This window comes from Anguilla anguilla, chromosome 2 (assembly GCF_013347855.1).
Source record: "Anguilla anguilla isolate fAngAng1 chromosome 2, fAngAng1.pri, whole genome shotgun sequence".
NCBI lineage: Eukaryota > Metazoa > Chordata > Actinopteri > Anguilliformes > Anguillidae > Anguilla > Anguilla anguilla.
Genome location: NC_049202.1, coordinates 32639139 through 32666937, shown reverse-complemented (window position 1 = coordinate 32666937; position 27799 = coordinate 32639139). Strand labels below are relative to the sequence as shown.

The window sequence follows — 27799 nt, the reverse complement described above, 5'->3', positions numbered from 1 at the left end:
TTATTTATAAAATATTGGAAGAACCTACTGTACATTGGACATTGCTATTTTGATTTCTTTGTATTTATAGCCTGTGCAATTTGTAGTTATTTATTTTTATTACAAAAATGTCTTTGTAGAACTAATGAGAAAGACCCTAACACTAAGTTTCAATACTCCCTATATTTTCTAATGCTGTTTCAAGTAGAATTTGAAATTTTCTAAGCTTAAATTTGGTCCCACTTTACAGCTGAATTAATATTGTTAGAGTTGACACTGGACATGAGGCAGAAAAGGTGCAGTGTGTCCAAAGCAAAAGGGAGGCTACAAGCCAGGCACAAAATCTGCGCGCTAGCACGCGCTCAGCAGAACAGCAGAGCTCGGGCTGCCGGGCTTGAACTCCCCCCTCCTTTTCTCCCTGCTGGGACATTGCCAAATCCATACACCTCCATTGTGAGAGGGTTTAATTAATATTCAAGGAATTCTATAGCATATACACGAATTTTCCGAGATAGGGTCCTTAAATAAGAGAGCGGCATACCTCGAGTGCTAGCTATAGGATTTACTAACGGCGATTATGCGCGCTCCCCGCGTAGAGCCAGTGCAGCATTAGCAAATGCTCGCCCCCGCCCCGAAGGTGACAAGCTGTATTCCCGGGAACGAGTTGGAGCTGCGCGAGTTAAAGTTGGGCTCAGGGGGGGCAAAGCATGCTGTTCTGGCAAGCGAGAAGGAGAAAATATCATCCAAAATAATTGTTTACATCTTAAACGTACGAAGAAATACCATTCTTCACTAAAGGATGAATTATAAAACACTGAGCGCAAGCCTCTTAATTTTTATAGGTTTGCAGCATTGCTCATCACGTAAGTTATGTCATATTTTACTGTACTTATACATTCTATGCATTTGCTGTAATTATTGTTATAACCGATGATATAGACCTATGTAGTTCTATGGCGTGGAATAATAACAGGACAGATATGGTGGGGATGTTTATGAAATAGAAACACGCATTGCGGGCTGAGTGTAAATTATTTTTCTAATTTAACAACATAAATGACCTTCGAAGATGACACAGCCATGCTGTGTACTGTTAGTGCAGAAACGTAGGGCAGGCATCAAAAGTCGTATGAGCATCGTCCCATTGCTGATGCCCACGAAGTAGTCTGCCCGACAACTCTTCTGCATTGCAGTGCTTTGAGTTCATCCATGAGGTGTCTCGCTTAGCCTGTTATGTGGACACGCGAGCAAACGTAAAAAAGTACGCAGAATTAGCAATTCGTGTTCTGCTGTTAAGTGTGTTCTGATTTTATCATATGAGAGGACTGATGATTATGCGTTTCCAAAACCGGCAGTTTTCGCAGAACTGTCGCGTGCGGGACCACCCCACTGCAGTAATTTTCTTCCGAAAATGTTCTCTTCCCTTGTCTGGAGGTTTGCCTCTAATTAAGATTTTAAATACGGTTAAAATCAAGCTATTTGTCTATCTATATGAAAGCATATAATTTTTATATAACCAGTGTATATTCAGACATGTAGCATAATTTGCGACTGTGATGCGGTGGAGAGAAAATTAGCAGAAGCATTTCTAATCTGTTCACGCCTGGTAGTGCGCAGCACACCTCAGGGGCTACAATAATGAGCTTATTGTCGTCATTATTTTCACGATGACTTCATCGTATTTTATCGATGTTGCTTTTTGTAATGCGGCCAGAATTTCAAACCCGAATGATGTCATTGGGACTTCAGTCAGATATGGTTGTGGTTATATATATATATATATATATATATATATATATTGTTGTGAGAACCATAATGTTTGGGACAAAGACATATATTTTTCATTGATTTGGTTATGTACTCCATGATTTTAGATTTGTAATCCAACTATTCATTTTTATACATTTTGGTTTCATCGTGTAGGAATTACAGCACATTTTATAAATAGTACCCCATTTTAGGGGACATCATAACGTCTCGGAATAATAGCATCATAGGTGTTTCTGATTAGTCAGGCGTGTTCAATTACTTCCTTAGTGCATGTATAAGAGAGCTGCCAGCATTTTATCATGTGTCTAGGCTTTTGGTTACCTTTGGAGTCTGTTATTGGCATTTGTCAATGTGACGACTGGAGTTGTGCCGAGGAAAGTGAAGGAGGAGGAATAAGACACAGTCAGAGACATAGGCCAAACCTTAGGCTAGCCAAAATCAACAGTTTGAAACATTAAGATTAAGAGAGTGCTGGTGAGCTCAGAAATCACAAAGAGAATGGTAAGCCAAAAAAGACCTCTATGGTGAATACAATGAATTTAGAGGCATTTGGTCAAACGTCAGCAGATACGATGCTTCAGTACACTTCAGAATGTACGCAGTATGGCCTTGGGCATTCTGATTTCTCTGGCATGGAAACCACTGGCCATCTACAGCATTACCCTCTGCTTAACTTTGATCGTATTAATAGACCCGGCAGGCATCTGGCCCTGGGTGGCTCCCTACCACTTTTCATATCAAACGTTAATACTTTTGTGATTCACATTTCAATGTTATATTTTCACATGGTTGTCTAATGAATTCACTGTATGAATGGGATTGTTCCAGTTTTCCAATTTCACATTCTTCAAAATCACAAAGCCTGTTTATTTCTTCTGTATCAGTGGACAGTGCTGTGCTCTGGTATAGGATCCCCTCGTCTTTCAGAAGAGGACAATGAAGAGAATTCATCCACCAAATGTCATAACCTTGGTTCGTCTGGGCCATATAGATTTGGGAAAATAATTAGAAAGAAATGTGGTGCCCTTTTAGATGAACTCTTGAAGCAGAGGAGGCCAAAATGTGGAAACATTTTTCATGAACAACTTTAAATAGCAATGGTCAATACAGCCCTTTTGAAAATCCATTTGTAATGTATCCTGACTGAACTACATCAATGTTCTATGGACTCACTCCTCAAAAAGATTCCACAAAAGATTGGAGCAGAAAAATTCCAGTAGTTCCTTTCCAGAATGTTCTACTTTATGGGCTGTTGTGCTCACAGTGCAATTTTTTCTGCAGCACTATGGCCATGATCAAGCCTTTGCCCTTGTCAGCTTGCTGCAGTATCAAGCACAGATTTAAATATGAAATAGGAATATATTTGGATGCCATTACAGGCTTCAGAAAATTTAGGATTTGATTATATTAAATTGCAGCTTGCACAACCAGACCAGCACTACTGGCTACATCTGAGCTGCTTTGCAAAAGGAGTGAATTATCTGGAGCGAGCCTTGGTAAATATATTAGTAGCTGTGCTGCAGTGGCAGCATTTGTGAATGAGCTGTAATGTGTGTGTGTGGGTGTGTGCATGTGCATGTGTGTGTGTGTGTCTGTGTATGTGGCAGTGAGAGCAGAGAGAAAGCTTCTGAAATAAACAAGTCAGACAAGAGCATGGATGATAGGGATCGCCTCGTTTAACTTGCCATTGGCACCATGTTTGAATTTACATACAATTTTTGGCTGGACCGCAACAGTGGGGCCAGCCCTACAAATGTGAATGTCTGCGACTGAGTGTCTGAGTGATGAAGTTACACCATTGGTTGGCCAAGTTATGAAGTTACACCATTGGTCGGCATGATCACGTGTGTTAGGTCCAGTCATATACTAGGTTTTAACCTGGTCTTGTTTTACTGGGTGCACTTTGGATCCAGTGCTATGTTCAGAGTAGGTGTGACTGTGTTATTAACCCTGCAAAATATCACTCAAAAATGCTTAACATTTCATAGGCTGATTATTGGTTGAAAATACAACCCTGACAGGGTGGAATAGTGGAAAACATGGTGGAGTGAATTATAACCAGGTGAAATTACCACCAATAATAATCAAATAATGACAAATATATCATTACCTTAATCAAATTAAAACATAAAAAACATCTTTGATTGTGTTCATCTGAATATATTTGTATGTGTCTATTTCTTTTTTAATTTTCTACCGAGTTCCTCCCTGTTAGTTGTATGTTCCACATTGTTAGGTTGACAGAATGGAACGCCTGGACCTAGCCATAGCCATAGCCATGTACACAAGCAAGACTGTGGTAATATGATGTAGCATATATTAAGATGTTTTTAAGTGCTAGAAAAATGATTTGAAATGATACGATTTAATTCATTTTCTTTAAACAAGCCTAGTGGAGCAATACGATTGAGACAAACAGGTTATCATCAATTAACTTTGCAAAATGTGTTGAATTGAATGTTGAAACTTGAAATGTTGAAACTGGCAGTTGTATACTGTGTGTGTCCCCTCTTGTTTTCTGTAGATGGCATTCTGTAAACATAGCAGCAAAAAAGCATGTTGTTTGTTATAGAAACTCTGAGGTGGCATGACTGTTACAGCTGTTACATTTATATAGATGGGGACATTGTATATTATTTCATCACTTTTTTGTTGCACTAGAATACACTCTGAGAACCATATTAACTTTTTAAGATCGGATAACTTTTTTAAATGAAGTTTATATCCAAAAATGACTTCCGAAACAGATTTTTACTTAGCTCACTCAAACAGTTTTTTGGAAATATTTCCTGCAAAGGTTATCACATTGCTCTGTTACTTTGGGAGGTGATAGAGGACTTAAATGCACATGTACAAACTTGAAATGGCTACGGTAGCTGCATTGTACATTCAGTCATTGACCGTCTTACATTTGTCAAGCATTACTTTTATGGTGATTCTCCCCTACATGAAGCCGGAACTATGGCAGTCACCCACTGTTTGTGCAAAATACTGTGGTCAAATACTGTGGTCAAAAACCTAGAAAAAAGCTTGCTGCAACATAAAAGTTCATACATTGCATCATGCATCAAGACAACAATAAAATGAAATAAAATAATTTAAAGCTTAAATGTCCAGAAACGCAGTGGTTTCTATCTGAGCAAGACAGAGATGTGAAAGAGATGGGGAGATATATAATCGGTGAGCTATGTATCTATGATTTGTGAATCTGTGGTCTTGAGCCACAAGCTGAAAGAGCTCCACATCAGCAATTTTTAAATAAATGTAAAAATTTAAATGGCTAAAACTTTACATACACATTTTCACTATTTACAGGAAGAATTTTGCTAAATGAGGTGAATTACTTGATTAATCTACAAACTTTAAGGGCAAGAATGCCTCGTATTAAGCCAGTCATATTATAAATAGACAATTTGAAAAGTTAACTGATAGAGTTGTAAGTAATGGGTGCGAGATGGGGTCACCAAGACAAACAAACATGGCTTGTTTCTCAAAGCTGAACAAAAAAAAAAACCACAAAATGTTTCACCATCTTTAGGCAATACCCATGGGAAGACAGAATGCATACACTATAAAAAAAAAAAACTCTTCAGATGCTGGGGTGAGAAGTGTGATGTTGTTTTTGTCTTGTCTTATATTGTGGTTACAGTGGAGGGCATGTGTCAAGGCAGAGTGCATATCCTCTACTTCTAGTGTGTCAGTCACAGTGCAAGTCACACACAGGGTAGAGAGATGTAGCCTGCATTAGCTGCAGAAAGTTGCAGAAAGAGCTGCACCTGTTATCCTTACCAAGCAAAATGAGAGCCTTGTCATCGCCGTATAGGTCTATATGCCTACATTATCACTGCAGCCATTTTCTCAAGGATTTTAAACAAGAGTTTAATGTTGATTTGCTCTTTTAGACATCCATTTATATTAAAATTATGGATGCATAAATACAGATTAGTTGAAGGATGTTGTGTTTTGCCATTTAGAAGGTGGGACCATTTTCAATGTTCATATAAATGAGATAACTTCCTGTATGTTAGCCTGTACAGTAAAAACCACCTCAAAACAAGGTGAATTTTTTTGGGCTTTTTTGAAAATATATGTACCTTTAACTTAATGGGTCTGTATTGAGAGCAATATATCAGAGTCAAATGCATTGAGGATATAGAAAGACATGACATGATTGTTATTATTACAGCAATCCATTCATAATTTTAAACTCTGTGTTGAACTCTACCAGCAACGAAACACCTCCCAAAAACCTCAATGGCCCTTCTGTTTTCTGGGGTCTCGATATGTGGCAAAGTGTTCTTTCATAATGTGGGGAAAACGCCCATCTGAGAAGAAAAAGCGCCCATGAAAAATAAGACCAGGCAGTGTTTCCCTTTTTTGAACAGGCATTTTAATGTGAATGTCTGGTTTTTAGATTGCACACATTAGATACTTATCCACTGCACATTCTCAAATAAGGAAGTATCAGGTTTATAATAACACCCACAAGAGGAACAGGCAGGGTTCTTTTCAGGATGGGCCTTCACTGTCCACTGTGGACTTTAGCAGATCTAAATTTACCTCGTGTGCCTCCAAAAGTCTGAAGTTAATCTGCGTTTTCAGACTGTTCAAAGATGGTCATCTTCTGAGCTGCCTACATTAGGGCCCTCGAGAAGCACTCAGTTGTCAAGACATCAGGTTGTTTCAGCAATGCCCCGGTTAGCTTTGTCAGCTCAAACATTTAGTTGTTTGTCGGTCTGGCTGGATTGTGACACCACTTTTGAGTCTTTATGTAAATGCTGGTCAGAACTTCTTTCTTTAGGGTGGTGTACTATCAAGCAACACTGGGCTCCAAATCCTGATAATTTTGCTGGGCTCCAAATCCTGCTATGTTTCTTGTTGTCTTTTCAAAGGCTCTCAAGTAGGCCTCAATGTTACCGAGTTCCCCAAGTTTGTGAACGTAGAGGCCTATGTTGATTGATGGCCTAGTGTTGCCTGTCTGTGCATCTCTGATAAGTGTTTTTAGCTGCAATTCTACATGTAGCAGAGTAGTGTTCCTCCTCTGTACTCAAAGAAGTTTAGTGCATGATCTGTTGGTTGTGGCTAGCTGCACCACAGCCTCTTCCGTCCTTAGAGGTTAGGAGATGTGATATTACTACTCAACTGCCCTTTGCTCTCTGGGTTCAGAATGAGTATTTGCCCACAAAGCAGGTTGGCAGTTTGACACCCCATGGCAATAACATGTGGAGATATAAACAGGACCAGTCTTCACATTTTCCAGGGTCTTGTTTCCCTCAGTGCAGCTGAAAGACTGTTCAGACTACTTTTAGCTGTTGGGTACTGTCTCTTGCCTCTAGCTAGGCTTCTTTTAGCTTGCCATTAATGAGGGTTGATTGACCACAATTGTCTGAGAGGAGTGAGGCTGGTTAATGGAGGCCTGTCATGGCTGCAGCCACACCCTTGGCGGGTAACTGTTTTGTCCATGTCCTGGTCTATTTTGTCTAATCTACAGCCACAGATGCAGGCACACTTGCAGTACCCTAACAATTAAATTTAGACAATTTGTTGTACAGAAGGCAACATTGTTACACCATAAGGTATCCCTTATTAGCTTTGTTTTGTGACTGTGATAATTTCAGATCTCTCTGTTGCACGCAGGTGATGGAATGATGCAGATCACACCGTTACTCAAGCTTACTCCACAGGTGGCTTTATAGTTAGACCCTCAAATTATTTGGTTTCCCGGCTGCTGGATGGCCCCAGCACACAGCCTTGGAGAGAATCCATACTGTGCCAGTGTCGTCTGTGGCCGGTAGCAGTCAAAGCCATGTATGAAAGGTCTTCCTCCGACTCAGCTCTATGCAAGGTTAACTGCAGTCTACAGTGTGTAAAGAAGCAGCTGGCAGGAGAACTGTGGATTCTCCCGAATTTGCAATGCAGTTTGTGGCATGAATGTGGCCATGGTGACAGGCGATTGGACGTGATTCAATTGACTCCTAATTGGTGAAAGCGTGAACACCTGACCATTAAAACTAGCCATTTGGTAGATAATGAAGAATTCAAAGACAAGGGAAATGATACATTATGAAAGAACTGAATGTGTTCAACAGCCTTAACTGAACTGTGATTGGCTGTATAAAACCCAGCATACACAGATGCTCCCAGAACCACTGAGAAGTTTGAGAACCACTGCCCTAAATAAATTGCTATCCCAATTTAGTAGATACATTTATTTTTAAGCAAATCCAAGGCTCTCTTAGCAGTGGTCTCTTACCGCATGTGTCTTCTATAGTGCTGTGCAATTGTTTTAAGGTGGTAATCCTCTCCATTCTCCCTGTAATACCGTATTTGTGACGATTTCCAAAGAAACACAGCCATTTTAATTTGAATCCTTTATTGGAATTGTCCATCCATTCATTATCTATACCCACTTATCCTGGGCAGAGTCACGGGAGGTGCTGGAGCCTATCCCAGCATGAATTGGGCAAGAGGCAGGAATACACCCTGGACAGGCTGCCAATTCAACACAGGACACACACGCCATTCACTGCACCACCGTGCCGCCCTTATTGGAATAGTTATCTTCATTAGTCATGTCCTATTAAAATAATAATAATAATAATAATTCTGTCATTTAGTAGCTATAAAAATAATAGTTAATAGCCAGTAATCAAACATGAAATGTTTACAGTTACTTGCAGATTCAGATAATGGATGCATGTCTCCAAATTTACTGCGATGACCAAATATATAGGAGTGGGCGGTGTCAGTTTTGTGCCATAAGAATCAACTTTCAAAAAGTAAAAAAACAAACAAAGAAAAAATATAAATGAAGTTGTTTTACTTAGGCAAAAGTAACAAGTAGTTCAAACTGTTGCTAATAAAGTTTTATAGATTGCTTTTTCTTATCATTTGTTAAGTCTCTTCCCCCTTAGATCTCAGTTCGTGTTTTTCTTGTTTGAAGTTTTGGTACTGTTTTGAGGGGTGTCAGAGGAGCATAGATGAGGGAGTAGCAAAATGAGTCACTGTCACACTTGCCCTTTAATGATTTCCCCTGCTTTATCAGCCTGATATTAGCTATATTATTAACATTTAGCAAAGGATTATTTTGCCAGGACAGGGCCAAAAAAAGTTACCTACCTAGCTTGCTACCATCTATATTAGTTATGTCCATTACAAAAAAAAATAATGCCTGTAGTATACCAGTCAAAATCACAATTACCACTGGGCTCCCGGGTGCTTATTATAATCGTGTCGTGTTCATATTTGAGATGAATGCGCTTTTGTCATGAAATTGCTCATAAATTAAGTTTTTTGTTTCCCTGTTGAAACGTTTGATGATATTGATAAGGCTATAGTAGAATTAATTATTTTAATTATCAAGCATCATAGCTTGCTCCAAAAACCAACAAAAAATGTTTACATGGCTTTCTCTGTCTCTTCTGCTCCAGGACCATGTCTTGATCCTTTGACCCCTTACCTCTATGCATCTTCATTCTTGGCTTCCTCCAGATATAACATCTTGCACTCTGCCAACTTTGCTAGATTGTACGGTAAGTCCGACACATATTGACACATATACCCTACTATAATTTGATAAAACACTGGCATGGAAACGTTATATATTATATCTTCCATCATTATGTCTATATTATATCTTCTATTATGTGCAAATATATTTACTGTATATATATTTGCACACAATAGAGGAACAAACTACCTTTGCTAGACAATCTGTTTATTGTAGTGATACAATAGAGAAAAGACAGATAGATACATGGATTGATTGACTTAATTATGTGTGCAGCGCTTACAATGTGTGTTCATGAGAAGAGAGCTGAATATTATCGTATGTGCTGTACTCGGCACAGGGAGTAGTGGGTGGTCCCCAGCTCCTTCTGACAAGCAACCCTGGCTCCAGATTGACCTGCACAGGAAGTACCGTATTGTTGCCATCGCCACCCAGGGCACCTTCAACTCCTACGACTGGATCACTAAGTACACATTGCTCTATGGGGACCGACCTGACTCCTGGACCCCTTACATCCAAAGAGGGGGGAACTCGGTATGGGGGAGTGGGGGTTGAGGATCATATGCATACGTTTGGTATATGTCTTCCTAGATTTATTAAACTGGTACAATAATGGAGTCAACATACATTTTGACAAACTTTCGCACATTTTGGGAATTTTTTTTTGTCTCATGTATCAAACATTGGATTGAAAAATTGATATCTTAAGATTGATGCAGCATGTCAGTGACAATTAACTCAAATTATTAAGCCGCAATTATTATTAACACAAACTGCACTCTTAATGATATGTTTCATAATTATTCAGTTTAGTTTTGTGCTTATGAATGTGTTGTTCTCTGTTACTTAGACACTGTCAGGGAACTGGAATTACTACCAAGTGAAGAGGCACAATTTCCACTATGCCTTCACTGCCAAACACCTGCGTATCCTGCCCTTGGGCTGGAACACCCAGTGGGGCGGTAAAATTGGGGTCCGACTGGAGATCTTCGGCTGCCCCTATGGTGAGGGTTGAACTCCACCACTTACATACAGTGAAGAGCAAAAATGTTCATAATCGTGCAACAAAAGAAATCAAATGTGGGATGATCTTAATATTACACAGAATTCACTTAAATTCATATTTATCTAGTTTCTGTCTGTCAAATAAATTTTTGAACATTGAGTGCTTGTACCTCTACCACAGGTGTGGTTGTACCATACTATACCAGTTCCATGTTCACACAATGCTTTAGGAGCTGCTGTTTTGACAAAGAGTAAAATAAGTGGCTATTTTTAAATGTGCCTTCTGACATCCCGCCAATTTTGTGCATGTGAAAGACTCCTACGTCATGTCGTACTATGGAGACGACATGTTGGCCTACACGTTTCCAAGGAGGAAGTCTCGTACACTGAAGGACCACATCGCTCTGAACTTCAAGACACTTGAACGGGACGGGTTGCTGCTGCACAGTGAGGGTGTGCAGGGGGATGTCCTTACCTTGGAGCTGAAGAATGGCTGCCTGTATTTGCACATCAGCCTGGGTGAGTGATGTCACAAGGTCTCTATGTCTTGGGGTCCCACTGCTTCGCTGGTGAACAAGGTAAAACAAAGCACCTCTATTTTATCAGTGGTGGCCAGACTAGCCGTGCCTCTTCCATCATGTTTTACGCAATTGGTTTAATGATTGGTGAAAATGATTGCATGCATGCTTAATTAATTTATCAAAAGAAATAATAGTGTAGTGTCCTTCCTGGTTTCAGAAAATGGATAAAACCCCCACCACCACACAGTGTTCAGTGTTGTATCCTTTCAAATCTTTAGACAAAATGTAATAAATACAAAACACATTTTAAAAATTATTTTATTTATTTAATGAAAAAAGTTATCAAACACCCATATGACCAATTTGAAAAAGTCATTGCCGCCTTAAACCTAAAAACTGGTTGCACCACCTTTAGCAGCAATAAATGTGTTTTGTGTTTATTCAGGTTCCCTTACTCTAATATTACATTTTGACATTTGGCCACCTGACTATTTAAATGGAGACACATGACTCCAGGAGGTTTTTCCCACAAAAAAATAAAAAATAAATAAATAAAAAAATAAAATCCAGATGGTTTATTTTGAACTATATGTCTGAATCATTCCTGTGTTACACAGGGAGTAGCCCTGTCCACCAGGTAGACGGCCTGACCACAGTGACTGTGGGTAACCTCCTGGATGACCAACACTGGCACTATGTCACTATCAAGCGTGATGGACGGCAGGTCAACCTGACAGTGGACAGTCATACAGAGAGTGTCATCTGCAATGGGGAGTTCACCTACTTGGACCTAGATAATCAGGTGGGTGTGGTCAACCGTTAAAGGATGGGTGTGATCACATGTTCTTTGTAACCACAAACTAAATATACGACAATAGTGGTTATGTGGCATGCGGCATAGGGGCTGGCAGAATTAGTTTCAACGAATCTAATTTCCCTGAGAACTGAAACTGTGATACTTTCAGCAACAGAATGCACATTCACCTTCGACCCACCCACTGAGCGTCTGCAATCCTTCAGTTATATAGGGTTAAATTTAGCCATGTCATGCCCAAGTAAAAAAATCAGGCCCATGGGACTATTTAACTTAATGGTATCACTTTTTTATGAAGCATAGATTTATTTTCATTTTAGAATCCTGTAATTACTGTGGATTGAGTGATATAGTGTTGCAAGCTCATACTTAAAGAAAAGCATTGAGTGCAATTTACTCTTATTCAAAGGTATATGTGGGAGGAGTGATTGAACCTAACATGCCCCACCTTCCTGATAAGAGCAACTTCCGCGGCTGCCTGGAGAACGTCTTCTACAATGGGGTCAACATCATCAAAATGGCCCAGTGGGAGGAACCGCAGATCCGTATTCCTCGTCGGCAGGTGTAGCATTTCATTTGAAATGTGCCAGCTCAGCAGTATCCATGGAACAACATTTCTATAAAATGTTATACATTGGTTATGTTTGCATACTGTAAAGACTCCATGGATTGAGGCTTCAGTGGTAGTCCTTATTTGGACTGTACATATTATACATCTCTCTAAGCTTGAGATTGATGGATTGTTTTGTGTCTTAAACCCCTTGTTACTCCCTCACCCTGGTCTCCCAGAGAAGCATACGCTACGCCTGCACAGACCTTATACTGAAGCCCTTCACCTTTGCTGGGCCAAACAACTATCTGCAGTTGCCAGGGCTCAACCGTAAACCGCGCATGGCAGTGAAATTCAAATTCCGCTCCTGGGACTACACGGGCCTGCTGATGTTCACCAGGTTTGCTGATGGTTTGGGCACCCTGGAGCTTGGACTGAGTGAAGGCCAAGTTAACGTCACCCTCATCCAGCCTGGCAAGAAGAAGCTGCAGTTTGGTGCTGGTGAGCTCCAGGAAGTAGTCATCGCTTAATTGTTCTACCTTTTACTCAGCGTTTATCCTATGGAGGTGTGGATAAAAGTAATCCAATTAAATCAGCTGTTATGCATTGGACTGTGGAGTTTGTTGTTGCAGGTATATTTTAACTGAGTAACTAATGAAATGAATGTAATATTCCGGAAGGACCCCTGAGTCACATCATTGGTTGCTTGCTTGCCTCAGGTTACCGCTTGAATGATGGCTTCTGGCACACGGTAGAAGTGCTGGCCAGGGACAACTTTGTGACGGTGGTCATCGATGAAGATGAGGGCTCTCCTCTCAAAATCACCAACCCTTTCATGGTGCGCACTGGTGACCAATATGTCTTTGGAGGTGAGCAATAAAGTTGACTGGGAACATCATGAAGTCACAATCCACCATCACAGCCTTAGGCAGAATGGATAATCTTAGATCTTTCCCATTTGGCCAGGTCCCCCTTGCAAAAGGTATTTATTTATCTCCTGGGTAAATAAAGGATAAATATATATCTGTCCTTGTAGTGTGTTTTTTTTTGCCAATGAAGGACCTTTTTTACTTCTTGGTTCCAGGGTGTCCTAAGACTAACAACACAGCCAGGTGTGAGACAAAACTGAATGCCTTCCATGGCTGCATGCAACAGATCTTCATAGACAACGAGCCAGTGGACATTGACAACATATTGCAGTGGCGCTGGGGAAGCTACTCAGAACTACTGCTGGGCACATGTGGCATCACTGACAGGTAGATGCCGAAGTCCTGGTTGTGGAACACTTATATTTGTAGTGACCAAAATTATATGCCTGATGCTATATATTTTGATATTGCTGCATGTTTCTAGATGGACTGAAAGTTTATGGCCTGAAATTCTCAGGGAGCTATAACAAACACATATAGATCATAGGCCTAGATCATGGGTGTTCCATTTTATCCAAATAAAGGCCTGTGAGGGTTCAAGTTTTTTGCTTTAGCACAGCACTACAACACCCGATTCAAGTGATTAACCAACCTTGGTTTTCACCGAACCTTTGAACACCCTTGGCCTAGATCTATTTGTTTATGTGAGTCCCACATCCTTCCTCTCTCTTTCTTTCTCACACACATACACAAACATAGATTCAATAGAAGAACCTTGTAACTTCTTTGGTCCTCAGGTGCACCCCAAACCCATGTGAACATGAAGGTAGATGCATTCAGTCCTGGGATGACTTTCTGTGCTTGTGTGAAAATACTGGCTACAAGGGAGAGGTGTGTCATATGTGTGAGTATCACTTTGCAAGAACGTATGTGTGGGTTGGGGATAGTGTGGGCTGGGTGCTGCATGGAATATGGTAATACAGTGCTAACCACATTACCCCGGGTAATTTCTTTGATTCCTTTGATCTTCATACCTCCATTTTGAAATATTGTCATTAAACATGTTTTAATGAGGTGTGAAAAGTCCTCTGAATGCACTTCTTTCTGATAGCGGTTTACAAGGAATCTTGTGAGGCCTACCGACTCAGCGGCAAGTACATTTCTGGCAACTACACCATCGACCCTGACTTGAGCGGCCCAGTGAAACCATTTTATGTTTACTGTAAAATGAAAGGTAGGTGCAAAATTCCTTCTAACTGTTATTCAGTAATTTCAGTGCTAAGATTCATAAACAGATCGAAACAAACAGAGTCTTGGTGAAATTCATGTCATATAGGCTCTGCCTGTGACTCCAAGGTGAATGTTCCTTATCAATTCTCTTAATTAGTTAACTTTCCAAAGGTCGAGCCAGCTGCTATTCACTCTGCTCTATTTAATTCCATATCAGACTTCTGGCACCTAACTCCTACAGCTTTTAAGCTAGACATACCACATTCCACTACTCTCTCTCTCTCTCACTCTGTCTATCTCTTTCTCTTTCTCTCTCTCTCACACACAGCAAGGATCAGCAATCAATGTTAAGACAACGATGGATAAGCATTTTAGGATGACAAAGCATTTTAAGATGGCAATTAGGCAGATGTATGCTATGAATTATCTAGCCCGCAACTTGTGGAACAATACAGAATCAATATCATTTGGAATTGATCCAGAATGATGCCTTGATAATGGTGTGTAGCAACCTCATAGTTTTCAGAGTTTTCTTAAGTCACTGCTAGACTTGGAGGGTATGTTATCCACGTGCATTCTGAGCAAAACTGCAGGCTCTGTTAAATGAAAATGAGATTTATTTTCTTCTCAAAAATTACAAACCAAAACCAGCCGTACTATCGGTTCCATATCTGCGTGCGAAGTGGTGTAAAAGCCATGTTGCCCCCCCGCCTATCAAGCTCCCCCCTAGTACTTCCTCTACTCCATCTTCATTCTACTCCACAACATAAATTCATGAATGTCTCCTACATGGTGTGATGTACAGCCTCGCTATGTTTGTTTCCAGCCTATAAAGCCTGGACAGTGGTTAGGCACAATCGTATCGAGAACACCAAGGTGACAGGCTCTACGATAGATCGGCCCTACCTGGGTGATGTGGAATACTACAATGCTTCCTGGGCTGAGGTCATAGCCCTGGCGAACACATCTGAATACTGTGAGCAGTGGATTGTGTATTCCTGTTACAAGTCCCGCCTCCTCAACACCCCCAGTGAGTAGATTTGATGTCAGCTGCATTAGTAATAAAAGCACATTAGTTGTATGCCCATGGGGATGCCATTATGTCTGCAATGTTATCTGTGCCATTATCAGGATACGATTGTTTCTCTGCAGAGTCCTCTCCTGAGAAAGTTAAGTCCATGTGTGTTCAGTCTTTTGTCTTCAGTTTAATGTTTGGTCTTGCATAAGCCAGAGATGTCTAACTCTAAGTTTGATAAGTTAAATGAGGACACATTTGGCTGCTTTTGTAGGTTAAGGTTAATACTCAGTGATGTGGAGGACCTGCAGCGGCACAGACTGCAGACTCATTTCTGTGTCCTCTTCCCCAGACGGACGACCGTTCAGTTACTGGATTGGTCGCAATAATGAGAGTCACATGTACTGGGGAGGGGCCTTCATGCAGAGCCAGAAGTGTGGCTGTGCCATAAACCGGACCTGCACTGACTCCAGGTTTTACTGCAACTGTGATGCAGACTACAGACTATGGTGAGAGGGGACCTCGATAATCCACTGTGAAACAAAAGATTCATAAACTGGAGGATGATTTGTTTGAAGTGTGTAAAATCTTAGTTTTCAGTATTGAAGACTTAAAAGATCATTGGAATTCTCAGATATGTGCTTCAGTCTGATTCTCACATTTACTGGGTTAACAGGGCTTCAGATGCTGGCTGGCTGAACTACAAGGATCACTTGCCTGTTCTGCAGGTCGCTGTAGGGGACACTAACCGGACTGGGTCAGAAGCTCATTTTAGCATCGGACCTCTTCGCTGCCATGGTGACCGTAAGTATTGCTGCTCTCTAAAGCAGAATTTCACTACACTTGATTGCTGCCCTTAATAATTTTTGGTCTTTCACGCTGTTTTTCTAGAATGCGACTGTGAATGTAAAGGTGTGCTAACATACATCTATGCTGTGACATAATGTAATTAGCTAAAGCTAATTTTAATTTCAATCTGAAACATTCAGTTGGATGAGTGCATTAGATTACAAGACACATAGTACTAGTGAAATCTAGATATAACTTCAACACTGAAAGTTTAATTTTAATGCTATATTTATAGCAGCTACAATTATAGTACTTTGCATTTATCTGCTTGTTTCAACCTCCCTGATTTGTTGTAATTTTAACTATTGATGCCATTGTGTCATGTATTTGTTAACATTCCTGTGTCATGGCCAAGTCTTACCAGCTATTATGCGACTCTACTCCAATCTGATTATTTTAGTTAGTTTTTTTGTAATGTTCTTGGAATTTGGACAAAATAATCAGATCTAAAGTTGTAATAAAATTAAGAATGAATGTCACCAGTAACACAAAGCAATGTTAGGTATCCCTGCTGTGATTCGCCAGACTTGGTCACATGGCCTTAGTGTTGCATCTTCTTCTAGGAAACACCTGGAATGCCATAACTTTCACCAAGTCGACCTACATAAAGTTCCCTCCCTTCAAGCCTGGCTCAAGTGCTGATATCAGCTTCCACTTTAGAACCACTGCCACCCATGGCGTCTTCCTGGAGAATTCAGACTTCCGCCATCGTAACTTCATCAGGGTTGAACTCAACTGTAAGCATTTAACAATAGTTTAATAACTACTCTGTCGTCTTGCACTCGCAAAGTAACTCACTGCTTGGTCCAAACATACTGAACATTTTGTTCCACAATGGATACTATTTACAAAAAACATGGCTTATTTTTTGTCTTGGGATTTCATTTATGGCTAATACACTTTAACTACAACATCAGTAAAATAATATTTTTTTACAGCTACATTTAATGCAATTCTTTGATCAATCTGTCACTCTTTATCAGCTACTTTAGGAGAGACTGAGATGTACGTGCACAGTTTGGGCTCTTTGACCACTTAACCTCAGGAAACCTCTGTTCATTGTCTCTCTATTTGGACCTTAACTCCTGTTTACTGGGTGCCTTGTCTCTCAGCCACAACCAACCTCCTCTTTGTCTTCATGGTCGGCGATGGCATCATCAATGTGACGTTACGCTCACCATGGCCCTTGAATGATGATGAGTGGCACTTCGTCCAGGCTGAAATCAATGTGAAGGGAGCTCGGCTTAAGGTTGACTACCAGCCCTGGGCCATTCGCCGCTTTCCTGGGCAGACCTCTGTCACCATGAAGTTCACCGAGCCCCTCCTCGTCGGTGCGTTCCTACAGCTGAGGCATCCGTTGCTGTCTTTAATGGAGAAACTGTAATGTTGTGACCTGCAGTGTAGTTAACTGTGTGTAATTTATATCTATGTGAAACAGCAAGTTCAGGAGTGACTTCTCTTGGTTGGTTTATCTTCTTTATTTTGAAAGGCCAGTGTAGCTTACCTTTGAAGGGATAGTTCGCTCTAGAATTAATATTATTCATTTATTTTCTAACCTCAAGAAATGTATTTTGACTTGACAGGAACAGCTATACAATTCTTTACCTAGATATCTATCAAAATGTTGAAAAAGGTACATTCTAAAAACATTTTGATAGATTAACATAACTCCAACTAAAATACCAACAAACATCAAGTTGAAGTAATAAAGAAAACTGGGCATTAAATGTCTGCACTCTCTATGACCAGGTGCTGCCTGGTTCAAACTGAGGGCGTTCCTGGGCTGCCTCAGGGGACTGCGCATGAATGGGGTACCCGTGGATCTAGCGGGGAAAGTGAATGAGACGGAGGGGATACGGCTAAACTGCACGGGCCTGTGTCTGAACACCACGTTGCCGTGCCGAAATGGCGGCCGCTGCTTGGAGGGCTATGCCACCTACCGCTGTGACTGCAACAATTCGGCCTTCGATGGCTATTACTGCCACAAAGGTAACAGATATGTACCAGCAACTGCTTAACTACTTAACTAGCGTATTGCCAGCCACAGCCACCTTTCTCTCTCTAGTTAGCCAACCATATCGATCTACTCCATAACTTTCACCACAGACCAAATTAGATTAATAGCCAAACAGTATTTACCTACTGTTATCAGAGAGAGAAGGACTACTCCTCTTCTCACTAGTACCAAGAGTTTGCATGATTTAACTGTAGTACTCCCTGCAGTGCCAACCTTGAACATGTTTGGCCACCCCTCATGAGTAGGGATGGGCTAGGCAAGTAGTCGCTAAAATGTTGTGGTGAGGGTAGTTAAAGCAGTTTATCGACAGGTGGGAAAGAGACTATGAGTTCCTTCTACTTGGGGACACAGACAAAAAGAATATCATACATACTTAGCTAGCTCCCACAACTCAGCTTTATTCTATATAGCTAACCGCAATACTGGCTGCACTGACATAGCTAAAGCAAGCTATCTAAACCATTTGAATACAATTAACAATTTAAAAGTTAAATATGGTTACAGTTAAAACCTTTGCGAACATCCTGTTGATATTCGTATCACAATTAATTGGCTAGTTAGCAAATTTATGTTGATAACAACCTAGCTAATGTTACCTTGTTAGCGATGTCAGTGTAGTCATATAATTGTGGGAATTTGAGAAATCAGAATGTAAAGCAATGCAACATCCAAAAACTTGTATTTAAGTGACATATTCAATTAAACACTCTTAGCAGGCATGCAGTTGTGAAAGGAATATTAGAGGTCACACACAAATCCAAACCTGTGTCACATTAGTTATGCCCACAATCTGATCAAGCAGTAGTTTGATGTGATGGAATATGTGAGAATTGACCTGTATTTAAAGGTTTGTTCTGTCAGTTGTGGAGCTCCTTGAAGTTGTGGATGTGAAGTCCTAAAGTATAAGCCCTCCTGGTGCCACAGGATACTACTAGGCAAACCTAAATATGATTTTTTTTTTTTTAATGTGGGCTAAATCCCTTAAAATGTGTGAATTCCAGTGCATTGTTTTTGCACTTTTACTATTATACAGTACAATATTACTTTTCCGTAAATTAGCAATGAAATGTGCAGATGCTTATCTTGTTCAGGTATTGATTCTTTGGTACAGAATGCAGCTGTTACCTTTATCTGTGTTGTCTTCATCAGATATTGGAGCCTATTTTGAGGCCGGGTCATGGCTACGGTACAACATCAGGACGGAGGCCATCTCTGACGAAGCTCAGTGGGCCCATTGGATGTACCCCCATAACTTCAGCCTGGGGTACAACCAGACCAGCGACGAGATCGAGTTCAGCTTCAGCACCACCCAGACACCTGCCATACTGCTGTATATAAGCTCTTTTGTTAGGGACTACATCGCCGTCATCCTCAAAAACGATGGTACGCTGAGAATAGGTGTCCACACACAGTGGCATAGAATGGTCCCGTGACTATCCAGGTCTGCTACATTTGGCACATTATTTATGATGAGATGAGTGAAGTTCAAAAGCTGACAATGTTTTAAGGGATTTTCTATATGATATTGCTTATTTTCTACATTTTTTTCCCATTTCTGTATTTCCTGTATTTATTCCCTCAGACTACTTTTGTTTCACTGTACAGTACACACCATGTTTGCAAACTTCTATAATCTTATTGATATTCATATGATATAATTATTTTATGTTCATCCCCTTCTAGGAAGCGTGGACTTGAGGTACAGGCTAGGTCTGATCCCTCGTACATATCAGGTTTCTTCCAGGAACTTAGCAGATGGGTTCCCCCACTACATCAACATCACAAGACACAACCATACCATACGAATACAGGTATGGCCTGTCCTTCCTCTGACCACATTAGTGTACACATACACACACACAAACACAAGTGTACAGTTTGTAGACAGATATTGTGTAAACACAGATGCAAAAAAAAACATTCACATGCACGTACACACTCACACACACACACACAGAATAGACCTGTTCACTTTATCCTGCTCTCACCTAGGATGGCTTTACATTTTAATCAAATTCCACAATCTATATTGATTTGGATTTGCGACGGTCTTCACAGAGTCTTGGATTTTCATCCACTTTTGAATCTAAAGGCCTTTAATCCTTGGGAGCTGTCATGTTCTTTTGTATGAAATACCTTTAGATGACTGTTTACTTCTCTGTATAGTGAAGGGTGCACTCCAAGTAGCTTCACTTCGACATGCTGCAGAGCTTGTTGTGCATTACAGGTGGACTACGCAGAGCCCACTCGAGAGAGTATGACGCTACTAGAGGATATACGATTCAACTCTCCCAAGTCCATGTTCCTGGGGAGGGTGATGGGTAAGAGCTGGCCATTATACTGCACTGATTTTTGTGCATAATCACGCACAAAATTTTGATTTATCATTTCATATAATCATGAATATCTAGTTATTCAATCAAAGGTGGTGTTGATTGCCTGTGACCATTTAGTATCATACTGTAGGTGAGTCAGTCAGGATATATTTAATTGCTGATGCTGATAATTTTGGTTCCTTTCTCAACACTGCTTTGATTGCAGAACAAGTGACAAGTAACATGAATTTTATTGTAGAGATGTTTTGTTTTTGTTTCCATTATGCAGTGAGATGCATAATATAGTGCAATCTTCAGCCATTATTAATTATGTAGGATCAAGGCCAGGACTGACCAGATGGTAGAATGTCTGTTTGTAGGATGGTGGATTTCATTGCAATTTTAATGCAGTAAAATAGTGCAGGGCTCTGTAAATAATTATTCAAGTCTATTTTCTGTGCTGTGCCAACATGTTTGGAAATAGACTGATAGCTATGGGGATGCGGTTATTAACAGTAGATAGCCAATTCTGAGCTAAACAAACCACGTGATAAAAAAACATACCTATTGGAACCATTTGAACACAGTGTAATGATGACAGTGAGCCTGTCTGTGAAGATGAACATTTGTGCGTGACGCTGGCATATTTACATGTAACCCCCCCCCCCCCCCCTTTCTCTCTCTCATTTATAGAGGTGGGGGATATTGACTATGAGATCCAGAGGCACAATGCCCCAGGACTGATAGGCTGCATATCAGGGGTGCGGTACAACATCTATGCCCCACTTAAAACCTACTTCCGGCCCAATGAGACCGACCCCCCCGTCACCGTGCAGGGTTATGTGGTAGAGTCCAATTGTGGGGCTTTCCCCCCCGTTCAGGGGCTAGTGCCCTGGGAGGCTGATCCCTGGTACACTGGTCCAGGTAAGACTCTGAACAGGTTATGTATAGTGTACAACTGTGTTACTGTAGTTACCGAAATTACAGTCTTAACACTGGTATTGTCCAGTAGTAATTTCAGTCCTCATACAAATTCTGTATGAGCTTGGAGATTGCTACTGGAAATTAAGACTGATTAAATGCGGTTTGTGCAGGTTGTGCCTCGCTCACATAAGGAATGTGGAATAAATACTAATTTTAGAGTGAAGAACACTCTTGGTCACTGGGACTCTGGTTTTTCTCATTCCAGTGTTCTACTACATCCATGATGACCTGCCTACTGCACCATGGCTGGCACGTAAGTCCTGATGCATCAGTAGTGACACAAACTGTTCATGCATGTGCATCTGTGCCCAGGTGTGTGCATGACATTGACCTTGCCAGTTCAATGTAAAAAAAAGAAACATAAATTATTAACAAAGGGCACCAGAGCATGTTGCAATGCGGTTTAATCCTAGAGGTACTGGGACCTCATGACCTCAGGTCTTACAGGAATTTCAAATTGTAGGCTTCTAGCTCGGCAGTAATCTCTAGATAACATAATTATTACACTGAATATTTCACCTGAATATAAACCACTTCATTTTATTTAGTAATGGGAATGATTTCCTCTAAAACAAAAAAGAAGTAATGGCCCCTTAAATGTTTGATTAAAAACAAAATCCGGGCTTACAGTGCAGGCAACATAAGCGCCCTTCAAAATGATGAAGCAAAAGGCAAGATGATGGGATCAATTTGACCATTCCTGGCCATTTAACAAGTGTGTGTTTATAGCTTTATTTCCTTATGCAATATTGATATTCAAATTACATGACAATGTTCAATAAAGAAAGGGGAGACAAGGATAATGGCAAATGTATTGATTTTCTTAAAGTGGCATTGACTTTAATAACTTGTTTTCACAAGGTATAGATAAAAATATAAACATTTATGGGACTTCGGGGGCTCCTAGGTTTCTATAACATTGGTGTCCTTTAAATTTAATTTGTCACTCAAAACACAGTACTGTGCAGAAGTCTTAGGCACCCTAGATTTTTAAATATAATATATAGTATATATTTGGTCTTAGATGTTTATTTTTTGTTTTCTGCATTAGTGTGTCAGTAGAAAAGAGCAAATTTTAGATTTCCAAACATGAAATTTTACAGATACATTTTTGTATTTTGTTAAATAAAGTAAAATTTTAAGTAATAGACTACTTTTCAGATAAAAATGATCAAGGGTCTCTGGGATTACCTGGAGAGCCAGAAGCAAGCAAAACAGCCAAAATCTGCAGAAGAACTGTGGCAAGTTCTCCAAATTGCTTGGAACAACCTACCAGCCGATTTTCTTATAAAATTGCAGGACAATGTACCTAAGAGAATTGATGTAGTTTTAAAGGCGAAGGGTGGTCACACCAAACATCGATTTTATTTAGTTTTTAACTATTTACTGCTCTTTATGTTATTTTTTCGATATTTATAACCTTTCATTTCATTATTATTGAAAGCATCTTATCTGTACAGCATTTTTTTTACAGGTGCCTAAGACTTTTGCACAGTACTGTATAAGTCTCTATTCTTAGCTATTAATGGTCTGTAAAGGTCTTTATGCGAAATACTGACTACGTTTTTCCTCCACAGTCATCATCTTCCTCATTTTTGGTTTGATATTCCTGGTGGTGTATGTCCTTTACGTGAACTTCTACCGGTACAAAGGTAGCTACATCACCAATGAGCCCAAAAGTTTGGAGTCACCAAGCAGTGCTAAACCCCTGACTGAGTCTGAGCCCGAGCCTGAGCCCCGACGCAGGACCAAGAAGAATCTTCCAGAAATACAGGAGGAGCTCACGAGTGAATAACGCAGCTCGTTTGGGGTGGTATTTGGTAGTTATGGTTCAACCGTTATGTTATCCATTTAATCTGTCAAGTCTGTCGGTTTGGTTTGGTTCCCATTTTGATTTGGTTGATTGGATCACCCACAATGATGATACAGGTCCGTGACGTGCATTATACAGTTGGCCTGACATGGTGTATTTGTGAGTTACAGCTCGGCAGGGCTAATTCAATCCCATGCCTTTGCATTATGTTGCAGGGTTGACTAATTAAAAGTGCCTGAAAGGATAGGAGCAACTAGTCATGCCTTCCAGTTCTCTCAAACACCAATGGATTTTCATGGGTCCTAAACATTGAACATTGCTAGACCAGATCCACAGAACATAACATCAGAGGCTGAAATCTCAATAAAAATGGATTGTAGATTTTCAGGGTAATAACAAAGCTACACAGTTAAGTCTTGTCAAAACCTCTTAATGGTAAAACTTTCCTGAGATCTTTAAATGGAGTTCAGGGGGGTATTTAGATCACTAAGCATTATTTTATTATAGGTAACTATTTTACATTTACTACCCTTATGGTGCTCTTTCACGTGACCTAGCCTCCTCTTATTAGAAGGGTGCCGTTGCCCTGTTTGAATGGAAACTGATAGGTCTCTGACTGTCAGGCTCATAGAAGGAATCACATCCAATGGAATGTAAAACTTTCATGAAAATCCCTTAGACTGCTCATTTTATTCAGCATGCCCAAGCATTTGGGAATGAGCACCAAAGACGACAAAGGTAAAATACAATGGACAGAACAACAAAAACAACTTAAAAAAATAATGGTTTACGAAATACAATTTCTTTGGCGCAGAGCTGTAACAAAACACAACTGTAAAAGAGCTTGGGTGTTTTTAGCAATTGCGGTTAAGCAATTTGAATCCCACCTCTAAGAGTGACACTTTAATTAGCATCAAAAAGGCCAACTGAAGGCTTTTAAAGGTCTGCTAATGAGCCGTTTCTACATACTCCTGGTTTGCTATTGTATGGACACCTTTACTTTAACACTGTAATAAGTATTTATGGTGCTATATGGCCCACAGGCTATTTTTCGCATAATTGAGGTTTGTTCTACAAGAAGTTACTCTCCTGAATGAAATAGAAAGATCCATTTCCCCATTTGCAGAATTTATTTGAGTGTGACAACTATGTTCACACTTACTGCCGCGATGAAAATCTTGAGAGGCAACTGGTACTTTTTGAGGGAGGCATTTCAAGAAGGCTTACCTGCATGAGCTCACAATGCTGAGATGCCACCACGGAGGTCAGTCCGTCACACTGTAACTGGGAGGGGATTCGTTCATTTGATTTCATTAGCTCTATTGTGCCCACTGTTCCGTGTGTTTCTGGATTTGTTCATTGATGTGCCGCCGATTTCTCGGTGCTATGACACAGTTGCCCAGGTGACAGCCACACGTGCTTTTCAGGGCCTAAGGATTCAGTTTTTTGACACAAAACTGCCATGACCCTGAGAGCTGCAGACCACTGCACCGCGTGAAGTTTGTGTTTTTGTGGTAGTCGCTCGAGTGTGTTCATCGTAAGACAAATTTTGTTTGGAGGACCACAGTGATGTAAATTTTGGCCCTTTACTTCCTGCTTCACTAGTGTAATTGCATTTACTGTAGGACACTGCTACTGCTGCTGCTTTTTTAGCTGCTTGACAGGTGGATCATAACCAATGCTTAGGCTAAGGCATAGCCACACTGCACTCATTTTAAAGGGCATGTTCCTTGAAGAAAAGAATATACAAGACATCAGTAATCTTTTGCTCTGCATATCAGCATGTCAAATGCACCTTGCAAGAAAAAACAGCCGCTTACCACATAAAATCACACAAGATGTCTTTGTATTCATTTTGTCTGCAGAAAGTCACAGTACCTAGGATCTATATATCATATATAAATATATATAAACATATAAATTGTATATTTACTGTTTTCTTTTCCTATCATACTGGTTTTATAAAATAGATAAACTGTTAACTAATGTCTGAGAGCTCTGAATGTCAATTCCTGTAATGTGTTTTGTGATGTGGGCAGCGTTCACACAAAGCGAATTACACTGTTGTTCTTGTTTTTGTGCTTTTTGTCAAAACTGAAAAAAAACAACACATCTGTCATTCAAAGGTTCTTCTCACTGTGTTTGAATACGTAGAAAACCAAATGCCTCCTTATCGCTACTTAAATTCAAAGGATCAGTTCCAAGGTGGAAACCAGCACAAATACAGAAATGATGATGATGGATTGCCACCTGTCATTTGCTGGTGCAACAGCCCTGAAAATGAAAAATGTTTTGCACTCTGACAATCCCCAGTATTTTTTTCTGAAATATCATGTCTGGTGTATTGCAAGATGGAGAATAGCACATCTGATATTTAAATATCTTATGTTCATATTACATATTATATTATTACACAATATAAAAAAGACAATGTTAGAATAATTTTTCCATACCAAAAGAAAAAATAATAATAATTGATCTACTGGGCAGGAAATGATATGACAAATGAAGCTCAGAAGATGCTGGTCAGAAACAAATGACGGAGGCCTTCTAGTTTTTAGTCAGCTGTCTTAATCCATATCATATATATTATGCAGGTTTGTGAGAGCTAGGGTTATTTAACAGAATGTCAGAGACAAAACATGGACATCTGAGTGACACATAACTTTTTACCTGGCTGCAGATTTCTCCTTTCCTGTGGTGCTGCATGTCTTGCTGTGTGTATCGGAGCTTCCTTCCTGTCGCCACTATGGCATGACCCATCACTCTGCTAGTGACCATTGGAGAAATGTATGTGTGGTCCATATGTTTGTATGTGAGAGAGAGTCTGTGTCAGAGAAAGAAAGTCCCTCATCTGTAACCTCTGCTGGAAATCCTACTGACATTGACAAAGTGTTAGCATCTACTAAATGTCACTGAAACAAATTACAACTAAATCTTGCACTTTAGCATTTCTCACCGTTTGTGAACAGATGATGGGGTGGTCCAGGTTGTGTTGCTCTGCAGTGCTACTGAACTTGATATCCACAGGCTACAGTTGCTCAGAGTTTACTGGAGTCTATGGGCCTCATTCATGAAACATGCATACGATCAATCTTGATTGTTAAATGTGCTTACAAACATTTCCATGAATAGTTCGGCATTAATATTTTTTCTTATCTGAATTTGTTCTTTGGTAAGACCAAAATCTATGTGTTTGGAAGCGCGTAATGGCATATGCAGAAGATGTTTCTACTTAGAATGCTTTATTGTTCATGCAAAATAATTTATATTATATTAACATAGTAATATATCAATATAAAATACGTCATTCATTTTAACTGCATTAACTAGCCTGAATAACCACAAATTTTTCACTAGCTTTCAATTTCTATTTCAGTTTAACTTTATTTAGTTTTAAAAGCAGTTTTGGTCATTTTAGTTTAGTTAAGTTTTTATTTTGATTTCAGTTTACGACATTTTTTTCCCCTCACACATCTTAGTTCTATTTTACAATAATAACTTTGTTGAGAATGTGAGTAATTCATTTTGTTTACTGATAAAAGTGATTTATGATGATTGATAATGATCTATAAAGACCCACAATCACATAGCTGAACCAAACAAAATGGCGTATTTGCTGCTTTTGGATTACTTGGCTAATCGCGCCTTGGGTAGAGAGCGTCTTTAGGGACCGCGCATGTATGAGGTGCAGATATGTTTGCAGAGAGAAATGAATGTTTGCGCATGACCCTGAGGGTGGCATGTCTGTATGGGATTGCTAGGGGTTTTCCTTATGCAAATCAACACGAACAGGCACGCACATTCAATTTACAAACACCTGGCATTCATCCTCTGATACACCTGGGATACGCACAAAATCGAAGGTCTGCGCATTCCCACATTGTCTTTTTGTAGGAACATTTATTACGAGCAAAAGCAAGAAGAATTTTAAAAGGTTTTTTGAATGAGGCCCAATGTCCCTAACCTCTGAAGAACAAAGGAAGTGATGTGAATCGGTTCAAATAGTACAACTGGAGTATTGACTCAGGAAAGAAATCCCTTCACTGTACAGGTTGGAGACAACCACCTTTCAATTATTAATGTAATGCTACCCTAATAAAGACATAAAAACCATAACAATTAAAACAGCAGGTTGAAGTGGCCATTTGCTGTAATTCAAATTTGAATAATAACAGGGAATGGTCTAAACGGGTCTTTTGCATTGACACAGGAGGATTTACCATTGTTCTCACAATGCTGAAATATCGAAACATTCTCATGACTTTATCAGAACACGACGTGTGATGGCTGGCACCGGACAACACATCACTCAGTGAAAGTCATGTTAGGCCACCCTAAAGAGTGGAGTTAATGGAGTAAAGTAATGCATCGGATCCGTGTTGCTGCAGTCAGGTTGCAGCTTTTCTTTTCTTTTTGGTTTTGTTTTCTAAGATGCACTGTATATTCTCACAACTAGAGTAAATCTAGACAAGACAAGTGACTGAGAATGAACCTGACGCCTGAATAAAGAAGCTTAAAGAAAAAAGGGTGGTGCATGTCTTCATTTAAATATGTA

The 27799-nt window shown here is 40.0% G+C and overlaps 1 protein-coding gene across 1 annotated transcript; it reads left to right on the top strand.

The window, feature by feature from the left end:
- Positions 1 to 419: 419 nt before the first annotated feature.
- On the top strand, positions 420 to 27768 carry cntnap1 (contactin associated protein 1). The gene is made up of 24 exons (XM_035407166.1): positions 420 to 842; positions 9180 to 9281; positions 9600 to 9793; positions 10110 to 10263; positions 10580 to 10783; positions 11403 to 11587; positions 12009 to 12161; positions 12389 to 12650; positions 12869 to 13018; positions 13234 to 13405; positions 13816 to 13922; positions 14130 to 14252; positions 15075 to 15278; positions 15616 to 15772; positions 15940 to 16067; positions 16676 to 16849; positions 17225 to 17443; positions 17862 to 18101; positions 19279 to 19512; positions 19813 to 19940; positions 20357 to 20450; positions 21138 to 21368; positions 21634 to 21681; positions 23006 to 27768. Exons 1-24 carry the CDS (start codon positions 779 to 781, stop codon positions 23221 to 23223), a joined length of 3945 nt encoding a protein of 1314 aa, XP_035263057.1. The 5' UTR covers positions 420 to 778; the 3' UTR covers positions 23224 to 27768.
- The last annotated feature ends 31 nt before the right edge of the window (positions 27769 to 27799 follow it).

Bases quoted from the DNA above. Each gene is read 5' to 3' on its own strand.
- cntnap1 (XM_035407166.1), top strand. From the start codon at position 779: ATGAATTATAAAACACTGAGCGCAAGCCTCTTAATTTTTATAGGTTTG. The intron at 11,588-12,008 runs GTGGGTGTGGTC...TCTTATTCAAAG, and splicing joins ACTTGGACCTAGATAATCAG to GTATATGTGGGAGGAGTGAT. The intron at 13,923-14,129 runs GTGAGTATCACT...TCTTTCTGATAG, and splicing joins GGGAGAGGTGTGTCATATGT to CGGTTTACAAGGAATCTTGT.